Source organism: Hemicordylus capensis, chromosome 4 (assembly GCF_027244095.1).
Source record: "Hemicordylus capensis ecotype Gifberg chromosome 4, rHemCap1.1.pri, whole genome shotgun sequence".
In the NCBI taxonomy this organism is placed as follows: Eukaryota; Metazoa; Chordata; class Lepidosauria; order Squamata; family Cordylidae; genus Hemicordylus; species Hemicordylus capensis.
The window spans coordinates 258,236,494-258,255,795 of NC_069660.1; the positions used below are offsets into that span (position 1 = coordinate 258,236,494).

The following is a 19,302-nucleotide window of genomic DNA, read 5'->3' on the forward strand; positions in this document are numbered from 1 at the left end:
ATTGCATGACACTCACTGCACAATCTTGTATATGTACCATAGAAGATCTTCCACTAGCGGTTGCTCAACATCACAGAGGACCACAACCCTGCACAACTCTACAACCTTCTGGGGCAAGCACAACTTTATACATACACCATTAGCCAGGCAGTTCCTTTTAACCAGGTTTCATAATGGTGGTTGCAATGCAATTGACTTATGTATACATGGTTATGGGTTGTATTCTGTGATGCACAGGTGGGGGGAAAACTACTGCAATTGAACTTTCTTGATCATTGTTTCCCCTTAGTAGCCCCCTACAGCTCCTGAAATTTATTCCCAAGGAACATGATGCCATGCAAAATGGAGGGGGGGGGGCATTGCTAAGGGAAAGATAGACTGGAGCAAATCCCCCACTGTATGGACAATCATGCCTTTCATTCACACAAAATCAATCTAACATTGTTAATAATTAATGCTGTCAATACCAGACAAATATGAATATCTGAAAACTTAGAAATACCCTGGTAAATGTAGACAGTTAAATGTGATTTTAGCATTCATGGGGTATGTCTGAAAAGTGGGGAGCCAGATCTCAATTTTTGAAGACTGATGGAGTTCACCCAGGATTGTCACCATTCACATATGCACATCAACATTCATCAAATTTCAGACACTTACTGTGAGAAAAATTATATTCCTTTTAATACTTTGGGCTTCCACTATGGGGAGAACACAGAAGTTTAAATTGTATAAATAAATAATATCCACACAATCCAACCATGCACTAACTATATGACCAGCTTTTCATATATATGGTTCCCTTGGTATTAATGGCTGTTACTTGAACAGAGTGAACGTGCGTCCACATAATGGATGTTCCAATTTATCTGCCTTTCAAATAATAAATGCATTAATTATTTGGTCAAGTGAATCCACCCTCAGGATCCTAAAGAAGCTCCCGGATTTCTGCAGCAGAAGACTAGATTCCATAATTCACTACATGATTCATAGCCATATAATGTCTGGCAATACACTTTTCATGCAATGGATGTAAATGTTGATTTTGCAGTTGTGGCAGGTACTATAGGTTCAAAATTGGCACTGTTCATTATAACACTATAAACAGCAAAGTAAGATCTTTCCTCTTTAATTTTTTTGCAATAAGTAAAAGCCACATTTTAGCTTTCATATGGAATCTAAGTCACAGCAGAAAGACAAATTCTCTTTGCCACAAAGACATCAGCATTGTGAAGAGCTTTTTCATCTTTTGCCAAAGATGGATGTTTTGCTATGTACAGAGAACTGTTGTTAATAGGATCCAAAAATTGATCACCAGTGAGCATCACCCAGGAAACCTTTGCTATCAGCCATCGTCAGATTTTAGTTCAGACTATGGAATTCATACATAGTACCCAATAGATCTAATGGTCCATTTCACACAGCTGTGGTTATCTGTGTTAGTCCTACATCATTGGATTCCTCTCGTCCTGGAGGACAGTAAGATGACATTTCCACAACTAGTCATACTGGCTTGTTAGTCCCATCAGCTTCCCCTGTATAAGCAGGGTCTTGAAAGGTGTTTCTGACTCTAGAGGTGCTTTGCCTATCTCTCTTTATCTTGAAAGGAAAGCAGAAATCTTTGAAACACCGCTTGAAGTTTTCATCCAGAAAAGCATACAGGATGGGATTTAGACTGCTGTTGGTGTAACCCAAAGCAATGCAGAAATAATAGCTGGAAACGGCTGCAGTACTGTGGGGCACATCCCCGAGGGCCTCAACTAAAACAAAAATATGGATTGGAGTCCAGCAAATAATGAACACTGCTACCACAACAAGGACCAGTCTGGTGATACGGCGGAGGTTTCGATCTTTTTCTCGTGATCCAGAAAGAAGTCTCACACTCTTCAAGCGCAGAATCATCAAAGTATAGCAAACAACTATAATTAGCACTGGAATAATAAATGCAAAGACAAAGACACAGATTTTCATAAAGGTGTCCCACCAGACATAGTCATCATCTGGAAACTGCAAAGAACACTCAGTGCTGCCTGCATCTGTCAAGGAAACAAGAGCCAATAAGAAGAAAGTAGAACAAGAAGTTAAATTAACACAATGTCATTATACAAGATAGTATCAATTTGGCTATGATTAAAAAAAGATTTCACTCCAAGATGCTGGTATTGTGTTGTGGGGCTTGATCTAGAAACCCAGTTCACCAGGTCCTAATTGCTTGCTCCCTTCAGTAACTGGGCAGAGGAGTCAATGAAAGTGTCCTTTCCAGAGTATATACCAGCTTTGAGATGGGGGGGGGGTGTAATTGGGACTGTAGCACAAGGGGGAAAGGTTAAATGCCCTCTCCCCACATGCTATGGTTTTGATCCCAATCACCCCCCAACATGCGCAGAAAAAAATGCAAGCACAAATAAGCTTGCTTTTTTTTTTTAAGCATCATATCTGGTTTGACTCCAGTGCACAGACCAGAATCCTCTTGATTCTGGGAATTAAGTGATCTGGGAAAACCAATCTAATGCCATTTCCTAATCTAATCCTAATCTGGGGAAGACAATCTAATGTCATAGCTTCCTAAGGCTATGCTTTCTTAATTTGGGAGAGCTGAAGGTCAGTGGTAGAGCATGTGCTCTGCGTGCAGAAGATCACAGGTTCAGTCTTTGAGATATCCACTTAAAACTGAGATTCTCAAATTTGGGTCCTCAGATGTTGGACTATACATCCCATTATCCCTACCCACAATGGCCAAATGTAGAGCTGATACCTCTCAGAGTAGACAATACTGGACTGGGTGGACCAATGGTCTGACTGAATATAAAGCAGCTATATATGTTATGGACAACTTGTTGCTGGAGGAGGATCCCAAGTTACCTTTCTTTCCCTCCAGATTGCTGTTCTCTTTGATGGCTAGTAAGATGGCTAGCAAGGCTTGTCTATGGTCTCCTCTCATCCAGATCTTGCTGCCTTTCAGAAGATCTGGGAGGCAGCTTTTGCCAATGCCAGGGTACCTGGCAGTTGATGATTTTGGCTATGCATATCAATCAAAATACATTACACCAAGTATAAAGATATTTCAGATTAAATATTCAGTGATGGGGAATCAAAATAATAGGATGCACTGAGCATTCTCTTTGTTCTACTGGGGCCAGAGAAGATTTCACATGACTTTTTTTCTTCAAAAGTCAGGTTATTGCCGTTCTAGTCAAATATAACCTGCTGTCCAAGATTAAAATATTTGACTGAAATGTCTCCCCAGTTTAGTGCAGAGAGAGGGATACTCTCTTTCAATCCTGCGGTGGGCTCCCTGCTCACATGAAATGCTTACAAAATGCTGACAACCTTGGGGCCCTTGAAACGTGCAGAGCCCACACTGTGACAAAAACTGAACTTAGATGTTTTTATCAGTTTGCTAAAAGTTCTTTCCTAATGCCAATCACCTACGCAGCATATTCTACAGTTTTCTAACCTTCTTGTTTCAAATCTTACTGCTGGTTTTAGAGGACAAACCTGACTTTACAAATGTATTTCTAAAGGAGAGTGTGTTGTCTTTACCTACAGGCCATTCTGTATCTCTCTAATGAACTGGAGCACTTACAATTACAGTGGTCCGAAAGGGAAGCAGCAGTTTTTAGAGGAATCGCTCTTCAAGTAATGAAGAGGAAGAGCTGGGAGTGAGAATGCATGAATTACAGAGATAAGAAATTTATGGTGCAGAGGATAAATATTCTTTGGGGCACTATAATGCTCCAGCCCACTTGATTGAATTGATGACATAACAGTCTTTGCTCCTTTGAAGCAAATTGTGCTTTTTACTGCCCTGACATTAAATGGAAAGGGGGAAAACACAAAAAACTATGAGCTGCCAAATGGAAGCTGCTGGGAAGAGAATCTATACCAATTGCTGCTCCATCTGGTGGATGTAACATGTTAGTTTAGATCATTTGTGGAGCATCCACCTTGTGGGGGTTCTCCACCATCACGTGTGTCTAGCAGTCTCTTTGAAACTCTCCACCCAATAGAGCATTCACATAGCAAGCCCCTCTACACAGTTCAGCAGTTGCATGGAGCACCTGCCACAGTAAGGCAGTTCCCAGCAGCCTCCATGTAGCTGGGTCAGAGCCTGCTTGAGTATTAGGCTCTGACTAAACGGTTGGCTTAGTAGGTTATACCTAAATATATTTTAGGGGCATTGTGGGTGCTTCAGTGCAAGGATGGCCCACAGTCATTTGCAGGCTACATTTTCCTCCTAAAACATGTTATCCAGCCCTCAGTAGTCCTGGCTAGCCTAAATCAAGCTGTGGTCAAAAGTGGAACTGCTCAAGGAACTGCTAAAGAACGGCCGCATTCTCATATGAGGTGAAGGGACCTCCAGTTTCAAAAACTGTACATCTGAATGTGGGCAGCCGCAGTTTTGCCATAAAATGGCCCTACAGTTTCCCTCCCTGGACAGAGTTTTGTACCTTTGGTTTGTTCTGAGGTTTGCTGCCTGGACCTCTGGTTCTGCAGTGCCAGTGTTATGTCTGAATGCTGGCACCGCAGTCTGGTTGCTTTGCAACCAGAGTTGAGGGAGGAGCTTCCTGCCTCACTCCAGCTGCTATTGGCTGCCAAGGCTGCGTAAGAAATTGGGACAGCAGAATTCCCTCTTCCTAAAAGGAAAAAGAACATTCAGAAGGCTAGGTACTTTGCCTTTTTCTTGGCTTCTTCTGCTCCTCCAAGACCCATGAAAGCACACAGACAAGTGGTTAAAAATTAACAGCATTTATTCTCACCCAAATCTTGACAGCCTTTAGCAAACAGCAGTAAAAGACAATTTCAGGGTTCAGGCACCGTGTTCGTGGCATTAATTAGAAATTTGGCTGTCTGGAATTGGAAGCTAAATACCTTCACATTTTCTCTCTTTCCTGTCTCCCTCCCCTCTCTCCTTTCTGTGGTTTCTTGAAGGTGTTGTTCCTTAAAGATCTCTCTGCCCCTTGTTCTCTCATCATCTTCCCTTATATACTGTCTTAGAGTCACCCACTCAATTTTGTCTCCCCATTTGTCTCAATAATCATTGCCAGAAGAATTCAGACCACGGATAACCTATAACCTAATTCGTCACCCTTTCGTGGCCTGTATATCAGTTGGTCAATCCATATTGTGAGTAGAATTTGAGCAAACAATTCTTGCAAAATCTATATCTAGGTGTTTTTAATGAAACTACCAATAGCACAACTGCATCATACCGAACTTTCTGTGGTTTATGCTCATCCTGTCAAAATGCCATATCTCTTCAAATCGCCTTTGAAGTAGAACTCAAACTAAACTGGGAAGGCTGCCAAGATGCGCTTGATCATGCCCTTTGGTGTCCCCCTAAAAGAACACCCTTTGACATTTGGAAACTGCTTGAAACTTCTAAAATAACAGATCCTAGTGAAGACAGCAGAGAGGGCATGTCTCGGCCATCATAGGCCTAAAAGCCTAGTTTTCCCCCAAAACCATTGTCGAGCAGAATGGTCAAGCTGGCCATAGAAAAATGGCCTTCCTGGCATCTAACAACTGTCCTTGAGTAAAGAAGGAAGTCCAGTTCGCCCTCCTCTCTGAAGTCAGCGAGACTGCAGAAAGGAAGCTCTCCTGAACGTCTGAATTCAGATGGGAGAGCGGGAGGAGGTGGAGTGGAATGGCAGGTACACTGCAGTTCTGTAGTTCCATGTCCAAAGGTGGCCAATTAGTACCATTCATCCTGGAGCTGCTATCTTGCGGTCACTCTGTGCTTTCAGTGCTTCTTAATGTTGGTCTACACAGTTATTAACTGTATGCTCAGAAGGTTTTAGTGTGGCAGATTTGTATGGGCTGGTTCAGACACCACAAAGCACCTTGTTTAAAGCTCCATGTGATGTGATGTCCCCAATCCACAAGCGGGCACTTCCCCCTTCCATGCCCCCATGAGATATCCTTTTGATTTATGTTAAAATAAGTCAAGGTCGATCATGATGTCCAAACCAACTGACCTTGATTAATTCTCACCTACTTATCTGAAATAAGCCACCTAACGGCGCAGTGGGGAAATGACTTATTATCAAGCCAGAGGTTGCCAGTTCGAAACCCCACTGGTATGTTTCCCAGACTATGAGAAACACCTATATCAGGCAGCAGCAATATAGGAAGATGCTGAAAGGCATAATATCATACTGTGCAGGAGATGACAATTGTAAACCCCACCTGTATTCTGCCAAAGACAAATACAGGGCTCTGTGGTTGCCAGGAGTCGACACTGACTCGACGGCACACTTTACTTTATCTGAAATAAACTGTGATCTGTAACTTACTTCATGATTGATCTTGGTTTATTTTAAGTTAAATCAGATATAGATGCTTGCATTGGGCATGGGAGAGTGGATTTCAGACTCCCAAGGCTCAGAGACATTACACAGAGCCAGACTTTAACTGAGGTTCCACATTGTGCTTGAGATGTGAAATGTCACTTGCAGAAATGAACTGAATGAAAATGAATGCATTCTGACTCTAGTCAGCATCCTATCTCATACAGCTTGTTCAACGTTATGGGCCCCATGACAAAAAGACATTGTGAGCAAGAGAGTTTTGACCACTTTGTAGATCTTTCTTAACCTTTCAAGCTCTAAATGGCAAAGGACCTGGTATCTCAAGAACACATGAAAGTGCCTGATGCTGAGTGAGACCACTGGTCCATTTAGTCAGTATTGTCTACTCTGTTGGCTCTCCAGGTGTCTTTCCTTCTGCATACAAAGTGATGCTCTCCCACTAAGCTACAACTCCCACTCCCTTAAGGACTGCCTTGTCCCATATTTGCCCTCCCATGCACTCCATTCAACATCTGAGATCCAGCTCAGGTGACTGAACTTCAACACATGACTGAACTTCAACACATGAACCAAAGTGACTTTACAAAGTAACTTTAACAAGTGGACCAAAGAACAGAGCCTTTTTCATTACTACCACAACTCCTACTACTATGAATATTTATATAATGCTCTTCAACCAAGGTTCTCAAAGCGGTTTAGATTTTTTTTTTAAAAAAAAAATACATAAATAAGATGGTCCCCTGTCCCCAAAAGGCTCACAGTCTAAAAGGAAACTTAAGGTAGTTACCAGCAACAGCCACCGGAGGGATGCTGTGCTCAGATTGGACAAGGCCAGTTGCTCTCCTCTTGCTAAATATAAGCAAATCACCACTTTAAAAGATGTCTCTTTGCTGCTAACCAACTTACGGTGCTAACACTCTGGAATGCCTTCCTTAGAAAGACCTGTTGTTTTGGCCTCATCACTCTATGGCCCTTCCTGGTGAAGATCTGACTCCTTAAAGGTACCTCTTGCTGAGAGCTGAACTAATAATCTGTGGATTGCTGATTTTGTTATAACATTATTTTTTCATATTGCTTGATATTATGTTTCTTCGCAAATACATCTGAAAAGGAGAATACCATTTTTTAAATAAATAAAAAAATACTGACCTACTTTACAAGGCTGTTGTAAGCATTCCTGAGGCAAAGCACATGTAGTGCTCTGAAGAAACTAAAACGCTATATAAATGCCAAGCATCATTATTCACAATAGTGACTTTCATATGATATGTGGTACTTATTTTTGTATCTTTGCAACTGCTTCCCCACCACCCCTCAATTTTAAATATCTCTCTGCTATGGTGATACATAGGGTAGTTTTTTTCACATTATTGTTGGGACAGGAGTAAGCTGGTAACTTCTTGGTAAAATATCCAATGGCAAGTGTGCACTTTCCTAGCAGGCATGAACCTGCCCTAGTCTGTGCTCAAGATTCTCTACCTGATATTCTCCCAAGATCCTCTGCCTGACTTCCAGATCTTGGGGATGGAGGTCAGGTGAATGTCAGGTGGAGAATCTTGGGAACTGGACTTGGGAGGGTTCAGACATCATGCCCACCAGGAACATGTGCTCTAGAGGCCCAACATTTTATTGAGAAGTTACTGGTTTACTGCCATGACAGTGGTTGTGTGAAGTTGCCCATAGAAATTATCACTGGGTGGTGTGTGGTGGTGGTGGTGGGGGGATATAAATGTAAATATAAGTAAGTAAGTAAGTAAGTAAAAGATTCTCAGGATCTCAAGAATCTCAGGATTCTGAGAAAATAAAAGGTGGGATTCCCAGAATTGCAGGGCTAACAGAAATGTTTTGGACTCAGAAGTAGGCCTCTTCCTTACATGCTAATTTTAAAAGAATATTAACAAACATGAATTCTGTCACGCAAAAACAAAGCCTGTGCTCACCTTCCCTGACCTTGGTGCCTCCAAGGACTATGGCAGATATACCAACGGATGAAGATAAGAGCCAGATACATATATTGATGACCTTTGCCTTCAGTGGAGTACGGAAGTCCAGCGCCTTGACAGGGTGGCACACAGCAATGTATCGGTCAACACTCATCATGGTCAGTGTAAATATGCTGGTAAACATGTTATAGTAGTCGATTGAAATAACTATTTTACACAACACATCCCCGAATGGCCAGGAGTTCATTAAATACTCAGTGCTTTGGAAAGGCATGGTTGTGGTGACCAGGGCATCTGCCAGAGCCAGGTTAAAAATATAGATGTTGGTTGCTGTCTTCATCTTTGTGTACCTGGAGCACAAGAATTAAAAAAAAAAAAGTTTATGTCTTCCCAATGTATCAGTCTACCACAGAAAATATTCTCAAACCACATTTTGACTTAGAGCTGAGCTAAAATGGGGGTCCCTTTCCATGACAACTGTCACCAAGAGGAGAGAGGGAGAGAGAGAGAGAAAGAGCACTTCTCCTTTCAGCTGTGTTATGGATTGGACTTTGGAATGCGCTCCCTGTTGAGAAAGGAACCTCCCCATCAATGGCAACTTTTAAAAAGGCACCGAAGAAACATTTATTCACCCTGGATTTTAATTAGATCTATGGTAGGCTTGTGCATTTCAATTCAGGAGCAAAATGTTTTGTGCCCGAAAATGGCAATTTCGGAGGTTTTGTAAACAAAAGAAAATCAAGAATTAAAAAACAGAGATTTTTGTTTCCAAATCAAAATGACTGTGTTTTGGACAGAATGCTTTGTTCTTTGGGAAAGCATTGCAATTCAAATTGACTTCTCTGACTCTCTCCACTCCAGCTGAGGCACTGAGTGATTAGCAGAAGATAAGATATGCAAAAACTGTTGAGCATGAATAGTTTAGTTAAGTGTTGTATTCAGTGTGATTGAAATGCAAACTGACCTTGCAAGCGATTTAGAAGACAGCATTTTGAGACAGAAATATCCAAATATCTTTGGGAGCTCAATGCAGTTCCAAAGCTCTTGCTAAAAGCCATGGTATAAACTGTGTGGAGAAGCTTTTCGAGAAGCTGGTTAGGAAAGTTCTGAAATTACATAGGTTTTTCTTTCCAAAAGTTTAGAAAGAATCTCTTGACTTGTTCAGGGCTCTTTTGAAGAGCTATTTTGTTTTTCTTCTGATTTTTATGAGTTATAGAGGTGTCTAAGTTTTGATGCCCAAGTTGAGCAGTCTAAAGTAATTTAGGTCACAATATAATTTGGTGGGACATGATGTCTAAGCCAGGGGTTCACAACTTTTGCCATTGCAGGGACAGGTCATCCACATGGGACTACAGGAGACAAAAGGAGGGGGGTGGGGAACACACCTGTCAATCTATTGACAGCCTCAGGAATCTTAGTTGCTTCTCTCTTTCTTGTAACCATGATCCATGGTCTTGCACTTTCTTAAATGCAGTGATGATAAATCTCAACAATTCTGAACAGTAGGCTGATTTGTTTGGGCAACGGCTCACTCCAGTTCAATTAAATGAACATTTGAAGCTGTTCCATAGTACCAAGGCAGTTTTATTTTATTTTTTTACATCTTAAATCCCGGTCTTCCTCCAAGGAGCCCAGAGCAGTGTACTACATACTTAGGTTTCTCCTCACAACAACCCTGTGAAGTAGGTTAGGCTGAGATAAGTGAATGGCCCAAAGTCACCCAGCTAGTATCATGGCTGAATTGAACTCGGGTCTCCCCAGTCCTAGTCCAGCACTCTAACCACTAAACCATGCTGGCTCATTGGTCATTCTCTTCACTCTTTCAACTTGTTTATGTGGGGCTTCAGGGGCAAAACAGTGGGTTGGGTGGCAGTGCCCCAAGGGTGGTGTACCCAGATTACAAATAGGGCAAAGGGCTGATTTCTTAGACATTTTTGAGGTTTACGCATCTTTAAGATTTTTTCCCATAGGGAATAATGGAGGTTTCAGCAGCCCCATAACTCCACCTGGGGGGCACTGGAATGGCCCGTAGCGAGTGGTGGTGTAGTGCACAGAGGGTGCCAAACACCCCCCTGGATTGCTAACCCATTGGGGTACTGGGCTTTGTTGTTTCTGAGGTGTTCAGTTTAGATTCTCTGGTAGCAAATGAGATTTTTAATGAAAAACCATGAATCCACTCTCATATGCTACCAGAGAATCTACACTCAGAACACCTCTAGAACAAAACCCTGTTCTTCATGGGTTGGCAACCCATGTGGGTGGTTGGCACCCTATGTGCACTACGCCACCACTTGCTCTGGGCCACCCCAGTGCCCCTTAAGTGGAGTTATGGGACTGCAGAAACCTCCATTATACCCTACAAGGAAAATCTGAAAGACACATAACTTCATTAATTCTTTAAAAATCAGCCCTTTGCCAAATTCCTCTGAAAAAATTGGGTAGCTTCCTTGCACCAACTGGGCACTACCACCAACCACACTCCACTCTGGGCCACCTTTCCCCCCCACCCCGTGTGAAACTATACTTTTCCTGAAAGCTCCATCATACCCTATGGAGAAAATCTGAAAGACGCCCAAACTTCAAAAATTAACCAAAAATCAGCAGTTTGTCCAATTTCTTTGAAATTTTTGTGGTAGCTTCCACTCATTGGGCACTATAACTTCCACCCACTCTTTTGACCACATGACCCAGTTTTTAATCTGAATTAATTCAGATTCGGATTAGGATTAATTTGGATACAAAACAAAACTGGGGTGATTTGGAAGCCTTAATTTCAGACAAAATACAAAATGGGGCTGATTCGGATTTGGTACAAATCGAAATAGAAAAAATACAAAATGCACAACCCTAATCTATGGTTCTAAAGAAAAAATTTAATACTTGGTTTTAACTATTTTAAAATTTTTAATGTTTTAAATGATTTTGATTGTTAAATGATTTGATGTTTTAAATTATTTTAATTGTAAACCACCCAGAGACGCAAGTTTTGGGCAATACAGAAATGTAATAAATGAATGAATGAATGAATGAATAATATGAGTAGGTGAACTTTTCGCATTGTGTGGAGCAAAGAGGAAATGAACACATTCCTACATTTACAAGGCAACTGGATGATGTTCCCGGTCTCCCATGCAGTACTGCAATGGTTTTATTGTTTGTCTTAGCAATGTGGGAATGTGGTCCTCTCCCTCCAAGTAAGGATCTATGCATCATGTTGCTTTGTTTTCCTCAAGGAGATTGTAAAAAATTGCCCCTTGGTGCACCTGTGCTATAAGTCTGGAAGCACATTCCAGGCCTTCTCTGTGGCTGCCCCAGGGCTTTGGGATACGCTCCCTGTCAAAACAAGAGCTTCTCCATCTCTGATTGCTTTTTAAAAGAGCCTCAAGATGCACCTGTTTTCTCAGGCTTTTAAAATTAATGTTAAACTGTTTAACTGTTTTTATTCTGTGCAATTGGTGATTGTTTCCCCGCTCTCCGTTTTTAGTTGTGTTGTATTTTAAATTATGTACACCACCTAGGGATACACATATCAGGCTGTATATAAATATGATAGAAACATGAGAGAGGGGGGAGGGGAGGGGAGGAAGAGAGAGAGAGAGAGAGAGAATTCTTATTATCTTGCTGCACTGGTACTTCCTTAGTCAGGATGTCAACTACTATATTTTGCAGCCATCTTGCTCACCACTTGGTCCCTGATTGTCTGGGATCATGTTGTGAGGGAGAAGAAAGTAGTGCTGCTGTCAGGGAGGGGAGAGCAAACACCCTTTTTACCCCTAAAGGTTTTACAGGGGAAAATGTGATTTACAGGAAAACAGCTCTAGGATGGGTACAGTTTCTGTTTTACAAATAGAAAAGCTGACACTTAATGTAGCTTGAATTACAATCCTATCTTTTATTCAGTTCGTTATATGATTTATTGATGCACTGCAGTGTTACCAATTACATTTTACTTGCCACAGGCAGAAATGTATTTATGAGTGATTTTAATTAGATTATGCAAATTAGAAAAACCATCATAAAAATGCTAGATTTATTTCCATCAACAAAGATCAAACAGCACCTAAATGAGGGTATAATTTTCTCTGTTGATGACAGACAGAACCCCCTATTGTTTCTTGTCCTTACAGAAATCTCAGGTTTTTTGGGCAATTACCCTCATCCTGTGATCATGAAATGACATAAAGAAACTTCCATGATTATTGCTGCATGACCAGGTGCTCAATTGATCTAAGGACTGCATATTATCATTTGCAACCAATTATGTCTATGACTTTTAAGCTTTGGCCCAAAATATTTAGAATGAAGTCCAATTCATTACTAAGCTGGTTCAGATGATACTGTGAAGCTATTCTCACGACCAGCAAAAATTGGGCTAGGAGAGCCTAGCCCGATTTTTACTGGTGATTTTTGCAGGCAAGCCCAGTGGTTTACAAGCAGGTAACCTGCTTGCGAAGCCCTCCCGTTAGCCCAGGTTAGCAGAGCGAGCGCTCCAATAACCGGGGTTTCTGGATCGTGTGTTGCAGCGGCATAGATTCATGCCGTGGCAACTCACGAGGAGACACCCGACTGGGAGGCTAAAAAGCGGCCTCCTGGCTCAGGGAGCTCTCCAGCATGCTCTGTGCACTTGTGCTGAACGTGCTGGAACTTCCCAGGGCTGCGCGGCCCCTGAACTCCCAAGCCCCCGCCGGCTCTGTGATGGAGCCGGCAGTCATGTGAGTGGTTGATCCAGGTGTCCAGGGCTGTCTGGGGATCGTCTGTGGGGAGAGTGGGTTAAGCCTGCTCTCCCCGCTAGCTCCATTATGGCAGGTCTCACTGATAGTGAGACCCGCCTCCTTGTCTATCCAGCCTGACACATGATAAAGAGGTATGTTGTGAGCATGCATTTCCATCTCCCACTCTTAGCATCTCAGGGCATCTTCCCCACATGAAGTGGGGGAGGGGGTAGTTCATCCAAACCAATCCTCTATATGTGTTACTAATATGAAACTAGCCCCTCATGTAACTACAGGGAAGCAGCACCCAGCTCACTCGAGGCAAGGAGTACATGTCCACAGATTTATTGTGTGTGTGTGTGCGGTGGGGGGGGGGCTTTCGCTATCCTGGGCTGTCATTCGGGAGGCCGATGGGTGGCTTGGAGGAGCCCTTGCCACTGCCCTCTGCTGCCTCCAATGTCTCCAAAGACTCTCTGCCGCCATCACTGTGGCCTGAAAATAAAAGGTACTAATGACCCACCCTCCTTATGATAGGGAATCCCCCTTTACTTGTAAAGGGAAATACTTGCCGGATTCCCCTTTACAAGTATACTCCTGAACTGGACCATGAACCAGTTCTTAGAATCGGGGCCAGTCCAGTTTGAACTCGGACTGCCTGAACTGGGCCGGTTCCATTCAAACCACAGTTCAAATCAACCTGAATCTCAAATCCCTACTAGGCAAGGTGGGTGAAGAATCTTCTGAACCAGCCATCTGCAAACACATCTGTAGAAGCTTTTCCACATGGTAAGCTAGACTTAAGAAGTAGCTTGCCACCCTATTCATTCTGTGGGCTATGGAGGATATTCCTTATGCTAACATGTGATTAGTAAACCCCCTTTTGAAGTTTGCATTTGTTTGCCATTTGGAAAAGCATGGTGAACTGCTTCATGGTGAACAGCATGGTGAACTGTGCCCAGAACCGGGATGATTGAGCTTTTCTCCAAAAGTGTGGGGGAAATCAGGGGTGACCTTTGATGGCCCCCAGAACTGCTTGGGGGCCATGGCGGCCAGGGAAGGCTTGTCCTCCCCTGCTCAGTGGTGGCCATGCACCTGTCTAGAACAAAACTGGGTTCTAACAGAAGTTGTGAAAATTAAACTAGCATGCAATGCCAATTCTGTGAATACTGACAGGAAAACTATCCTTGGGTTTAATGGGCTAGATTGTACCTCTAGCTATCATATGGTCTAGCACCACGATAAAGTACTTAGCTTTCTGGAAAGAATGGATTGTTTTGCATTTGCTGTTTGAAAAACGGAGCAAGCTGCAGCAACTAGGGAATCCTTGGGAACTGGCAAGAACAACGGAAACATGCATGGAAGTGAGCATGCCTTGGGAATCTGCAAGTGTCATATTTCCAGTATGTTGGGGGGAAAGTAGCTCTAAAAAAAAACACTGGTGGTAGGAATTAGAGCAGAGCTTTAGCCACAAGACTCACAAAGCCTCTTCACATGACCATCGTAGCCTGGGTACCAAAGCACTCCCTGCACCCCCAGGGAGAAGCCCCTAATGCACAGTAAATGCTTTTCATTTATCATAGGGCTGCTTCTTGTGTGATGCATGGTCAGTTGTGGGGGGGGGGGGTTTGGCACTGGCAGGAGTTGTTGGTCAGCTGACAAAACACAGCACCCCCCGGAGATGTGGCACATGGGGATCATTGATGGGCTGGGCACCCAGAAGCAGCTGGATGGGTGGCCATGCCTCCTTGCAGCTACCTGAGCAGCAGCATCTGTGGACTGTCCCCATTCCTTGGCCTCTCCAGGGGCATCTATGCCACTGGCTGGGGGTACTGTGCATCAGCTGTGCAGAGGATGCTGTGCAAGGGGGAAGGGGAGTTATTTGGTCAAGCAAGGTGGAAACAGGGAGGGGGTCCTTTGATCAGGCAAGGGGGAGAGGGGAGGGTTCTTTCCTGTTCATTTGCAACCACAACAGCAGAAGCATGTGCCTTCTGCCAAATATTAACACATGGTGAGGGTATGGAAAAGCCTTAAAAAAATAATAGGATGGGAGAAATTCATTGTTTTCACCGGAATGAGTGCTGGATTAACTAACAAGGCAGTCATTTATATGCAGGGCCAGCATGGGTGCAAGGGGCTACTAGGAAAATGGGATGGCCCCTCACCCATTCCTCAGGATGTCCTTGGAGGGTGAGAAATGCTGAATTCCTACAGGGCTGCTTGGAGGTTTGGGCAGGCAACAACCAATTCCTATGCCAGTGCCCCCATTTCCATGGCACATAGGCAAACGGGTACATTCCAGAGAGTGCTGGGGGGTGGGGGGCTGCATTTGCCTAATCCCTGCCGGATGTGTGCTGCATGGTCACCATTGGCTGTTGCTGTTGTTAATAATAATAATAATAATAATAATAATAATAATAATAATAATAAAATAAATAATTTGATTTCTATACCGCCCTTCCAAAAGTGGCTCAGGGCGGTTTACACAGAGAAATAACAAACAAGTAAGATGGATCCCTGTCCCCAAAGGGCTCACATTCTAAAAAGAAACATAAGATAGACACCAGCAACAGTCACTGGAAATGCCGTGCTGGGGTGGATAGGGCCAATTACTCTCCCCCTGCTAAATAGAGAGAATCACCACGGTAAAAGGTGCCTCTTTGCCCAGTTAGCAGGGATGCTAAATGGGCGATCGGCACTGGCTACACCTATCAGCATATGGCAGGGCTGCAGCATCCCGTGGAATAACAAAAATGTCTGAGGATACTCGGCAGGGCAGCACTGGTCACATGAATCTACTTGCCCAGTCATGGGAAAGCTGCTGATGTCATTTTCCATTTTACTGGTGGTGTGATGAATGCCAGTTTTGTGGGGGCATGCCTGGAGGACTTTCTATGGCACGACAGGGCTTGCTGTTCCCAATTCAATCATGATCAGTGCATGGATGCCAGTCGTCTGTTTGGTGGGACTGCTCATCTGTCCCACATGAGATAAACACTTGCCTATCCTCCTAACAATCCCCAAATGATCGTGTGTAAGGCCTGTCTTAGAAATCTTAGAAATTTTAATGTTTTAATGTCTGATTTAATTTGTTTTATGCTGTTGCAAACCGCCCAGAGACTGAAGTTTGTGGTGGTCTAAAAATATCAATATCAATCAAATAGTAGTGCCCCATCATGGTCCAGCTGCAGTCATCCAAAAGCAAGTGGATCTTGTCAAGATATCTCTAGTGACAAATGTAGTTATGGTGGTGGGGAAAATCCTGGTCAACAGGATGGTCTGTGGCTTTGTTTGGATATGCATCTAGACAATGTAACAGGAGTAGAACTTGTTAAACAATGACACAGAATGTTTTGCTTCCTTGTCAACATTGTTCTTTTGTAGACTGGGCAAAAAACTGGAAATCAGTTTGTTTTTCAAATGGAAAATTAAAGAGATCTGAAATTTTTGACCCTCAGTCTCATGAAATTCACAGGTACTAGTCGCTATATGGTACAATTACATTGTACCATTATATGGTACAATTACATTGACTCCAAGAAAATTAGTCATTCTTAACTTCAGTGAGCTTTGTGTGACTAGCTTTCTGTGGACCGAAACCACAGGATTTGCTGGCTTATATACCACACAGCACCCCACCAGCCCAAGTGTTCCTGAGACAACTCACCCATGGGAATGATGGAGAAATCATCATTAGTGTACTGCTGCAATTGTTAGATGCCACAGAGCCCCTCCATACTCAGTAGCAGCGTGGATAGGGTTTGCAGATGGTTGGAACATGTGTACTCATGCTTGGATTGGTGAGGCACAACATGGTAAGTAAGCCGGTCTTGATTTAAGCAGTTTGGGAATTTGTAATACTAGCCTGCAATACTATTCAGTTGCAGGTAATACCTTACAAAATGTAGGATTTGCAGTTTTAGAAACAAGTATTACTAATTATTAGTATTACTATTTATTAAAAATAAGTAGTAGTAGTAGTAGTAATATTATTAATCAGCAGTTTTAGAAATAACCTTACACACATACACACATTCAAAGGTCTGTAGGCATGTACTGCTCCACCCTTTACATATGGGGCAGGGGTAAATGCAAGGCTCCCCCAATCCCTGCCAAAGCATGTTTGGTATATGATCTATTTCTACCATTCATATCTATGTTCTATAAGCTGTACTCAATGCTCAAAGATATGCATCCAGATTGAGTGAAAAAGGCTTTAGTTGTCTATATATTAAAATGTTTTGAATGAATAGTTTCTTTCGGTCTGTGGCCAGTAGTAACCACAATTGTTTATATTAATCAAAAATATACAAAATCACCTTAAGTGTTGCAATGCCTCATTTAAATAAACTTCTTAGTCAACATTTGGAAAATATAATGCTGAGCATCTGTTCATAAAATACGATCTTGTGAAATTTCTTCACAAGATGATTTGCTCAGAAAACCCAAGGGGCACACAAGCACAGAAAATTAAAGAATTTAATTTACATGCAAATCAAATAGATGACAAATGTTGGTTAAGTAGATACTAACTACAGAGATTGTTCATTTACATTAAGACAACTATATAACTCATAACATGTATTAAAGTCTCCTTTCTAGCTAAGACACAAAAATAAAACTTCTGCCCAAATGCTTCTGTAATATTGTGTTGCTTTGCATGTAGCACTGGACTCTTCTTTCTAGCAGGGCTGTGTATGCAAAAGTTGACATCAGGTCTGACCCAATGGAATCCGAACCCACAAATGTCAGTGCAGAGTCCTTTGGACCCTTCTGCATGTTTGGGTCAGGGTCGGGATTGGGGTTGTGATCGGAGTCAGGTTTGGGGTTGGGATCAAGGTCAGAATCAGAAAAAACTTAAAACATGTATTAAAAGTAACCACAAATACTAACTGTGAATGAGAAAGAAAAGTAACCTAACACCAGAGAGTTGTTGGGAAAGTGATGTAACATCAGAGAATCGCAGGAGAAACCCAGTAATTGGCCACTTGTGAGTCAAAATGGGCTAAAAATCTTTGCAAATTTTTTTTTAAAAGGAGATATGCGCATGCAGGCAGGCAGGTGGGCAGATAGAAGGCTGGAGATCCCCCCACCTCCCACAGCCAGGCTCACTAAAAAAAGAAGAAGAGGAGACTCCCGTTGCCATTTGGAGCTCCAGAAAGTTCTGTTTTTCCCCGGGGTTGGTAAAGTCCAATTCAAACTGGGCTGTGCAAGTTCGGATTTGAACTCTCTCACTGAACCCATCCGATTCGGGTAAAATTGGACCATGTCTGGTTTTACCGATCCGATTTTGCACAGGCCTAATTTCTAGTATCTTTTTCATAATTATTTGCCAGTTTGTAGTGTCTTTATTGCAAGATTTTTTCTATATTTGAGTTTTCTGGCAAGGTATTAATAACATGTTAAAGGACAAGTTTGAACTGGATGGTCTTACATTTTCACAAATCATTTTACAAATTTTAAAGTATCTCCAAGTTCAAGATGATATTGGGTTCCTCACACCTACTGCCAATAAGCTTCTTTGAGTGGTCATGAACTACATAATGAGGAAGGATGAAATGTTTCTCTCTTTCCACACTGTGGATAAGCTTATTTTTACAGACTTCTGGTTCCTCTCTTAAGACCTTTTCAGAAAGCTTGGCATGAACACTGAATAAACATGGAGTGGTTACAGAATCACAATGGCAGTCCCTGTCCCTACCCAATATATATTTTACTGGAGGCCAGAAGAGACCCTATGCATGTGCAACAGCACAAGAGCTTTCTTTCTCCATATAGTCAGAAAATGCAGGTTTCTAATTGGGTGAAAAAGCCTTACAGATGTTCAGCTGTATGTATGCATGTACTGTTCCAACCCTCACATATGGGGTAACAGCAAGTGCAAGATTCCCTCAATCCCTGCCAAAGCATGTTTGGTATATTATCTATTTCTATCATTCCTATCTATGTTCTATAAGCTGTACTCAATGCTCAAAAACATGGATCCAGACTGAGTAAAAAAGGCTTTAGTTGTCTTTTTTCACTTCTTTCTAAAGTTAAAAGTGTCAAATGCTTTTGCCTTTCCTTGAGCAAGTCGAGATAAACAATCTGCAGTTACATCCTGAAGACCTGGAAGATATTTCACCTGGAAATCAAAATGCATAAATCTGGTAATCCATTTACCTGTTCTTGGCATCACTCAACTTGATCCCTGAGTAGTAAATAAAGCAGATGGGTATTTATGGTCTGACTGTAAAGTGAATTTTCTGCCCCACAAGTAAGTCCTGAAGTGCCTCACCACATAGAAACATGGTAGGGCTTCTTTTTCAGTGACAGAATACATCTTTGCTGAAGCAGTAA

The 19,302-nt window shown here is 42.3% G+C and overlaps 1 protein-coding gene across 1 annotated transcript in view; it reads right to left on the reverse strand.

Annotated features, from left to right (window-relative positions):
* Positions 1 to 660: 660 nt before the first annotated feature.
* Positions 661 to 19,302, reverse strand: part of OPRK1 (opioid receptor kappa 1) — a 37,736-nt gene continuing 19,094 nt past the window's right edge. Inside the window, exons 3-4 of the mRNA XM_053249488.1 lie at positions 8,252 to 8,604; positions 661 to 2,036 (exon numbers count right to left, since the gene is read on the reverse strand). Of these exons, the coding sequence (XP_053105463.1) occupies positions 1,504 to 2,036; positions 8,252 to 8,604 (886 nt within the window). The 3' untranslated portion in view covers positions 661 to 1,503. The remainder of the gene's footprint in view (positions 2,037 to 8,251; positions 8,605 to 19,302) is intronic.